We start from the raw sequence: 9,556 nt of genomic DNA on the forward strand, positions 1-9,556 counted from the left end.
ATTCAAAAAAAAAAAAAAAAAACCTAGATTGGGAATCATTTAAATATTCCTTCTATACAGAAAATTTTTCCCATTCCTGGGCTTAACTGTATGAGCTCTTTAGGGGTTGGCCTCTTCTTCGATAAAGACTAAGTAAACCTTGGTTTGATAGCATAATTTGTTCCAGAAATATGCTTGTAATCCAAAACATTATATCAAAGCAAATTTCCCCATAATAAATAATGGAAACTCAGATGTTTCATTCTATAGTCCAAAAATATTCTCATAAAATGATTACAATACTGTAATACAATACAAAATAATAAAGAAAAATAAATTAACCTGTACTTTTGAAAACCTTCATGTCTGGTGTGAGGGAGGGGTGTGTGTGTGTGCATGTGTTGTGTGTGTGTGTGAGAGAGAGAAGGGTTACTGTGTAGGATGACTTTTATCAATAAGGGAGTCACTACTATCTGTTGGCTCAGTGGAATCTTTTTCTTCTTGTGCAGCTTTAACAAGGAACCTATCCAATGACATTTGCTTTTACCTCCTTTTGAGGATTTCATGGAAATGTGACATTGCATTGTCATTAAACGTATTCATTGCTTGCACTCCTACAGCCTTATTTAGGTGGTGCTTTTCTGCAAAATTTTATACTGCTTCCCACGTTCTTTGAAGTGAGGGATCCTACTTTTTCATCCTGCTCCCTCCAGAGAGAAGATCTCCATAACCTCTTATTGCTTGGAGAAGATCACCCATAATCCCTCAGAAAGTGGAGGGGCGTTAACTCAGTTGTGGTCATATGACATCTGGCATTACATAGTACTCACATTGCAAAAGTAAAACTTTATTAGAAATGTTTACTCATTTTGCAGAACACTCACAGAACAAGTTACACTCCAAGATTTGACTCTACATCTTTATGTCTTCACTCTGTTCTTGGGTCTTTATTGCCAAGCTCATGATTTCATAGAGGCAACCCAGTGGGATGTTTTAACTTTCAAAAAGTTTTAGTACAGTGCCATTCGCAGTGTTCCACTGACTAGCTGCTAGTTTAAGAACTGTTAACGGTTTCCTGGAGATCAGAAGTATTGTCGTGAATGTAAATCACCTGTGTCCCTAAAAACTGGGCTGTTCAGTTTAGCTGACTTTTTTCATAGGAAGACTTTGTTGAAAAAGGAAAGTATAAATCGATTTATATTCTGATGAAAGTTTCTTATCTTATTGTGCTCTAGTACTTTGAATAGAACTCTCTCTAGGTCTGTAACAGACCAATTTAGGCAATTAGGCATACTTATCTACAGAAATGAAGATAAGTTTTATGTTCTATCTTAAGTGCCTTTTACCTAACTTCTCTGAATGAACCCAGCCTTCAAATCTCTTTGATCAAAGTTAATATAAATTTCATTTCTTCCCCTTTCTCTTTCTCAATGAAAACCCACTGACTACTCGCCATGTATTTCTCCTTTCTTGAAAGCTTACTTTAATTCTTGGATTTAGTAAGAGCCTGTCTCACTAAATACAAAAGAATAGGGATGTAGCTCAGTGCAAAGAACCTAGGTTCAATACCGAGTACTACCACCACCACCACCACCTCTAATAATAATAATAACAACAACTGTTGGCACCAGGCACTATGACATGCACCTATAGTCCTAGCTACTCAGGAGACTAAGACAGGAGTATTGCTTGAATCCAGTAGAAGCCAGCCAACATAGTAATATACCGTTTAAGAAATCTTCCCCAACAGATATCCATCTCTCTCATATAAGCATGGTGCTTGGTGCTTACTTGATGACTCATGTTCTATTAAGCATCTTACCCGGAAGATGTATGTCTAGTAAGCGTTGCTTTAAGCAAGATGAGTTGGCAAAATCCAATCCCTGTCCTAAGTAAAACCTTTTCCCACCAGAATTCTGAGAAATCTCTTTAATATGAAATTTGTTTTCTTCACCCTTCCTTTTTACTTCCCCAGTCTCTAACCCCAGAAATATGAACAGATCCCTAGGTGCGATTAAAGGTCATTACTTCTAAGCATCACTATTAAAGAAGATATAGGACAATAGGTTCCAACAGCTCTTTGTTCAGCCAGTATCAGAATGAAACTTTGACAGGCTAATGGAGTCTGTTATACAAAGGTTGAGTTCTTCTTGAAGTCCAAACTTATAGCTGACTTAGATAAGGGCAGAAGTAGCCAAAACAAGAGTGGTTGAACCAGGATGGATAGGGCAACTTTGTGTCCTTCTACACCTAGACCTTAACTTGACAGTATCAATTTGGTCCACAATCCTACAGAATGCTCATTTCATCTTGAGTTCACTTCCTACTTCATAGGGGTTCATCTGACAATTTTTTTCTCTTATTTGGAAAGTTATTTTCCTTATTGGTAGCCTTGTTTGGTCATCATAATTCATTGAGTACTTCTATGCTAGGCTCTGTTCAAAACAGTTTGCATTTCATTTAATTCTCAGAAAGCAACTATTAGTATCCATTTCTTACAGATGATAAATCTTTGTTCAAAGGGATAAATATGTCCAAAAGCACTCAGTTGGAGGTAGAGCTAGGTCTGTCTAACTCCAGGAACTATGGTTCCTCAAATGTCCAGTCCTGTTTCTCCAAGGATGCTTCATCCCTGCCATTAGTTTTATTTCCTGCTTCTCTTACAAGTCCTAAGCTAGGCCTCCTCCAACAATTCACTTCCTTTTCCAATTCTCAGTGAAATTATGTACCAAAGAAAATTACCAAAGATCACTCAGTGCCTGCCCTCTTGTTTAAATGATCAACTACAAATGTAATCGCACTAGGGAAATGTCTGTCCTTGACACTGAAGATGGTACATAATCAGAGCAAGACTTATCATGACCCGCTTGGAGTCACTTTTTCAGAAAAAGCCTGATGGACTATGTGGTATAGAAATATTATGGACTATGTGGTGGATAGAAATATTTTATATAATTGTTCTTTTTGTAAATGAAACTTGTAGTTATGACTTTGATCCTTTCAAAAGCATCTCTTTATATAAAAATTGCCAGTCCTTGCAAGGCTCTCTGTTATTTACCACTTTTTTAACACAGAATTTTTGTTCACACAGAATTATTCCCTAATGGATGTTCAGCCTTCAAGAAAATTACTCCCAATATAGATGAAGAAGGAGCAATGAAAGAAGATGCTGGGATGATGGATGTCCATTATAGTGAAGTAAGATCCCAGGACCTGCATTGCCAGTTACATTACTTTCATTTCTTTAAGTTTATGTTAAAAATTATTACAGCTAACTGAATGTTGAGGGATTAATGAGCTTTAAGTATTAAAACAGCCCAGGGAGAGAGATGTTCCTGTTTAGAACATAGAGCCCTGCCTCTTGTAGAAGGTCTCTGTTATCTAGTTCTAGAATTGTCACATTTGATACTCTCAAATTACGATCCCAGTTGCTAAATCACAGTCAACAAATGGAAAAATCTCCCCCCCTGACTAGAATGAACACTGTCCTTCAACTAAGCAAAATATGTATTAAAATACATACAAATGGAAATGTTCCCACCCTATACTTCAGATAGAAAACAACCTCAGCTGTCAATCAGCCCACAAAGATTTATTGAGCACTAATTTATAAGCAAGGCTCTGAATTTGGTAATAGAAGAGCTGTAAAATAATTAAATATGGCTTAATTGGCCTTCAAGGTCTCCTGAAGAGATTATATGCCAATGAAATGAAAACAAGCGAAATAGTGCCATTTGAATAATATAAAGAGCACATAACATGCAGGGTCTGAAGTGAGAGAGATACCTTTACGCTGAGGTCTAGCAGGGGCCATATGTTGCCACCTGGGTTTGAAGACTGAAGACCTGGTGAAGTCATTCAAGCAAAGAAGAGCAGGAGGGACAAAGGCTGAGGGAGGAAAACACAGGTATGCTTGAGGCACAGTAAGTGAATCCATTTGGCTAATTCAGTGGGTTTACGTAGAGAAGAGTAATCTTGGGAGGCCAGATTTTGAGAAATGTAAAGTTTAGGCTTTATCTAATAGAATGTTGAGCTGTTATCAAAGATTTTTGTACAGGATAATGAGACAATGAAAGCAATGAGAGAAGTTAATTTGGGGGTGATGAGGTAGATGTATTGGAGGTAGACAGGTAGGGCGGGAGACAGATATGAGAGGCAGGGCTGCACTAAGTGTCCAGACATGAGACAGTTAAGGACTAAAGCAGAATAGTGAAAGATTCAGGAAACATTGAGGATGCAAGGAAAGCAGACTTGCTGGCTATAGGAGGGAAGAGTCAAAGGTACCTATTCCAAGAGGTTTGGACATTAATGAAAATAGTTTTGTGGAGGAAATGGTTGATTTCAGTTTTCAGTGTGAGTTCAGTTATCTAAATGCAAATAACCATCAGGCCATTAGAAATGCGGAACTGAATCCAAAAAGAAAGGTCAGGGGTAAAAGTCAACATGTGGGAGCTATATCCTCATAAGAACCAAAGCAGCGTGAATATAGGACATAACGTGGCAGAGAACAAAGGACCAAACCATGGAAAAGTAACAATTAAAGACTGGGAACATGGGGAAAAATAAGAAGCACACAGAAGCAGAGAAGTTGAAGGGGTTGTGCTCCTGTACAGCTACATTTTTTGTTATCTTGATGTATAATTTTTAATGCATTCTGTTGTTGATGGATTTTGGGTTGTTTTCTTTGGGGATAGTATGAATAAGAATGCTTTAACCATTCTTATCTTTGTCCTTTTATAGACATATGTTTTTGTTTTTCTTCTGGAATATTTGGAGTTGTGGAATTGTTGGTATCGGGGAATTGTTTGTAATATTGGAACTGCTAGATCCTAGGGAACATATATATTTAACTTGATAAGAAATTTCCAGAATTTCTGAAATGGTTGGGCCACTTTATACTCCCACCAGCAATGGATGAGAGTGCCATTTGTTCAATATTCCCACTAATATCTAATGTTTCTAGTCTTTATTTTAACCATTCTATTAGGCACAAATTAGGCATTGTAACTTTTATCTGTGTTTTTCCTAATGATGAGGGATGTTTAGTTCTTTTTCATGAACCCCTGGACTAGTTTATATTTGCTTTTGTGAAGTGTTCTTTTTTCCCATTATTAGAAATTATTGGGCCGGGAATTTAGCTCAGCGGTTCGGTGGCCTGCCTTGCAAGCACAAGGACCCGAGTTCAATCCCCGGTACCCCCCCAAAAAAAATATTATTGTTCATTTTTCATTGTTGATTTATGGGAGTTCATTCTATATGCACTGCAATTTTGTGTACCAGTCATTTGCTTATCTGTTATGAGTGCATGTGTTACTGGGGAATGAACCCAGGGCCTGTGCATTAAACTACATCCCTGGCCCTTGTTTATGTTTTATTTTGAGACAGAATCTTGCTAAGTCGCTTAAGTTGCCTGAGTTGAGCTCAGACTTGCAGTCCTTCTCCCTCAACCTTCCAGAAGACTGGAATTTCAGGTGTGTGCCACCACACCTGGGTGATGTCCACTTTTTTATTGACAGATATTTAAATGACCCACATTATTTGGAGGAAAACACGACTTTGCTTTTGACTCGTTCACTTTGCTTTAATATGCTCATCAAAACTTCGTATACCCAGGGCCAGGGATTTAGCTCAGTGGTTGTGCTGCCTGCCTCACAAGTGCAAGTAGAAGGTCCAGAGTTTCATCCCCAGTATCAAAACAAAACAACAACAACAAAAAAGAAACCTCATGCACACACGTGCGCCCACACACACACACGGTCCACATAAAAGAATGCTCACAAATCAACAATAAAAAGTGAACAACTCAATTTCTAAAAATAGACAAAAGAGAACATTTCACAAAAGAAAATATAAAGGGTCCAGGCACACAAGAAAATGTACTAAAAATATATGGCTGTGTGTGTGTGTGTGTGTGTGTGCATGCGTGCGTGCGCTTCTGGCCTCTGTTCTGCACCACTCATCCATTTGCTTACATTAGTACACTGTCTTGATTACTGTAGCTTTATAGTAACATCAAGAAACATTCATATTTAACTTTATTCTTTTTTAAAACTTTTACTTATTCTACATCCTTCAAATTTCCATATAAAACTTAAAATCATCCTTTCTACTTCCTCAGAATAACCTGTTGGAAGGTTTTTTTTTATTTAGGGATTTTACTAAACTTATACATCACTACATGGTTAATGGAAAGCCTGACCATATTGAGCCTGCCAATCAATAAACATTCTTTTTACATTGTCTTTAATTTCTTACATCAATATAGTATAATTTTTAAGGTAGAAGTCTTGTTAGATTTATTGCTAGATATTTGATGTTTTGATACTATTATAAAATATATTGCTTGCTTTTCTGTTTTCTGTTTCAATGTATTGTTATTAGTGTATAGAAATAGTTGATTTTGTATATTGACCTTGTATCCTGTAACCTTGCCAGATCTGCTTAGTAGCTTTAGTAGTTCATATATTCCTTAGCATTTTCTTCATACACAAACATGTCATCAACACAGAAAAACAGTTTTACTCTTTTCATGCATGTGCCTTTTTTCTTGTTGCGTTGGCTAAGTACCTCTTGCATAATGTTGAATGAAGTGATGACAGCAGACATTCTTGAATTGCTCCCAATTTTAAGAAATGTTTACACCCTTCAGATGTTTAATAGATGCTCCTTTAATCAGGTTGAAGAAAAATTGTTTCCTAAGTTATTTTTAATATGAGTGCATGTTGGACTACAAAATGTTTTTTGGCCTCTATTAATAATTATATCATTTTTCTTTTTTATTTGGTGTGTGTTGTGGTGTTTTGATTTTTTTTCTAATTATGAAGTAACCTTATAGCCCTGGGATAAACTGCACTGCTTTATAACTGGTTTTTAATTTCCTTGTGTTCATCAGCTTTCTTTTGCTGGTATAAAATACCTAGCACCTGCAATTTAAGAGAGGAGTGGTTGTTTTGGCTTGTGGGGCCAGTCCATGGTCACGTAACTCTGAGGCAGACACATCATGGTAGAAAGGCATGGTGAAGGGAATCCGTTCAACTCATGGTAGCCAGGAAGCAGAGGGCAGGGGAAGAACATGAGAGGAAGGGGTCAGGGACTGTATATAGCCCCCAAAATCACAACCCTGTGATCCACTCAGACACACCCAGAAATGTGCTTTTCACTAATCTAGGCATCTCTCAAGTCAATTAAAGTAACAGCATTTTTTGAACATCTGCTATACCGTACCATTATACTAGTTACTGGAGAAACCAACATAAATATTATTTGTGCTCTTGAAGAGTCACAGCCTATTTGGAAATTCAGATACACAGACCATGTTCAAACATTGTACACATGTGACTATTTACCCCATGAATCAGCAGAGTAGAAAATGAGGCACCTAATTAGCCTGCCTTGGATTGATTAGTGGGATCCTGGAAGAGGTGATACCTCAGCTGTTTTAAAGTAATAACCAATTGACAGGAACTAAGGGCAGAGAGGTGTAGCAAGAATAATGACACAAAGCTAAGACACAGCTGGGTGCTTCAAAGGACCTACTAGCTGTTCACTGTTATTGGAGCATAAAATATAAGACTTGGCCTGTTGAATGAGGAGATTTTAGAAGTATCAGACAGATCATTGCAAACTTTGTGTGCCAAATAAAGGAGATTGTCTTTGTTCTGTGAGAGATAGGTGTTTGAGAAGGGAAGTGTGATGTGGTCAGGTTTGCATTTTAATTAGAACCCTATGATGTATGGATAGAGGATGTATTTTGAAAGCGCCAAGGCTGGAGGCAGAAAGATCAGTTAGCAAAAAAAAAAAAAATACTGAAGTCATGAACCTTAGCAATAAACATAGAAATGGACAGGAAGGATCAGATTTGAGAAATATATTTAGGATGTAAAACTTAACAGGACTTGATAATGAACTCATTAGAGGAAGAATTTTTTTGAGAATGTATTAGTTTCCTAGTATCTTAGGCTGTTGCAATAAAACATAATATAAATGGTAGCTTTAAATTATTTTTTTTTCAGTGCCGGGGGTTGAACCGAGGTCCTTCACACTGTGCTACAATCTTTTTTGTTGTTACTTTTAATTTGAGAGAGGATCTTACTGAATCACTAAGTTGCTCAAGCTGGGCTTAAGCTTGCACCCTTCCTGCCTTACCCTTCCCGAGTGCTGGCATTTACAAGTGTGCCCCACCATATTCAGTTTAGGTAGCTTATTAACAATCTTATCCCAAGCTTCCTAGAGGCTGATAAGTTGAAAATCCAGAGGTCAGCAGATTCAGTATCTGATACGGGAATCCTTATGTGGTAGAAAGTTTGAACTAGCTCTCTCTTTTCTTTCTTTTTTTGGAGACAAGGTCTCGCTGTGTAGTCCAAGCTTGCCCTCAACTCACTATAAAGCCCAAGCTGGCCTCAAACTTGGTGGTCCTCCTGCCTCAACCTCCTAAGTGCTGGGATCACAGAGTGCACCACCAAGCCTGGCAGAATCCCTTTTATAAGGGCACTAAAGTCTTATTATGATGGCTGTGCCTCATGATTTAATCACCTCCTGGAGGCCCCACATCCTAATACCATCACCTTAAAAGTTAGAATTTTAGCATATAAGTTGAGGGGCTTAAAAGTTCAGACCATAACTCTAGGGCTGCCTTTACAAAGTACCACAAACTGGATGGCTTAAAGCTATGGAAATTCACACTATCTCAAAATTCTAGAATCTACAAATCTAAAATTGAAGTTGCATCAGGGCCATTCTTCCTCTGAGACTCCCGCCTTCCTTGTCTTTTGGTGGTAGCTTGGATTTTTGGCCTTCCTTGGCCTGCAGTAGTACCTTTCCTTCCTAGGGACATGGTATTTTCCCTGTAAGTCTCTCGTCTTAGAAGGATACCAGCTGTATTGGATGAAGGAGCCACCCTCCTGCAGTATGCTTTGTGTTAAACTAATTACATCTACAATGACCCTTTTTCCAAATAAGGTCATATTTGGAGGGACTAGGGGTGAGAATGTGAATTCACCTTTTTGGGGAACCCAATTCAACCTATAACAGAGGATAACGTCAAAACTGCTCTTACTTTTCTAGCTAAGGGTTTATAGGATGTTGTCACTGGCTAGATAAGATCCACAAGTGAAAGCTACAGAGTAAGTTTGTTACAGGAAGAGCCATCTGAGAAGTCATTTCTATCTTTCTAAAATGCATCTCTTTAAAATGGGAACAAGCTGTTAAGATTTATGGACAGCATAATAATGGCTTTATCTTTTTATTATTGAGAATATGAGATACTGATTCACAAAATAGTTTGTTTCATAGTAGCCATTATCGTTCAGGCAAGGTAAGAGCTATCCATCACAAGCCATTCACCTATCATTCTCATTAATTTTAGAACTAACAGTTCAGGGCCAGGGATTTAGCTCGGTGGTTCTGCCGCCTACCTCACGAGCACAAGGACCTGAGTTCGATCCCTGGTAAGAACTAATACTTCAGGAAGGAAACACTGTTTATGAAAGTTGCATTATTTTAATAAATACCTATCCTAATGCAAAGGCATGAAAAAGTCACACAAAAAGTTGCCAGTTTCTTTCTTTTTTTTTTTTTT

General features: G+C 37.7%; 1 protein-coding gene across 1 annotated transcript in view; it reads left to right on the forward strand.

The window, feature by feature from the left end:
• Dock11 (dedicator of cytokinesis 11) overlaps positions 1-9,556 on the forward strand; it is a 156,990-nt gene that overhangs the window by 126,930 nt on the left and 20,504 nt on the right. The window contains exon 46 of the mRNA XM_033760270.1: positions 3,071-3,177. Within this exon, the coding sequence (XP_033616161.1) occupies positions 3,071-3,177 (107 nt within the window). The remainder of the gene's footprint in view (positions 1-3,070; positions 3,178-9,556) is intronic.

This window comes from Fukomys damarensis, unplaced genomic scaffold (assembly GCF_012274545.1).
Source record: "Fukomys damarensis isolate Sample0158 unplaced genomic scaffold, DMR_v1.0_HiC HiC_scaffold_39, whole genome shotgun sequence".
Classification (NCBI taxonomy): Eukaryota; Metazoa; Chordata; class Mammalia; order Rodentia; family Bathyergidae; genus Fukomys; species Fukomys damarensis.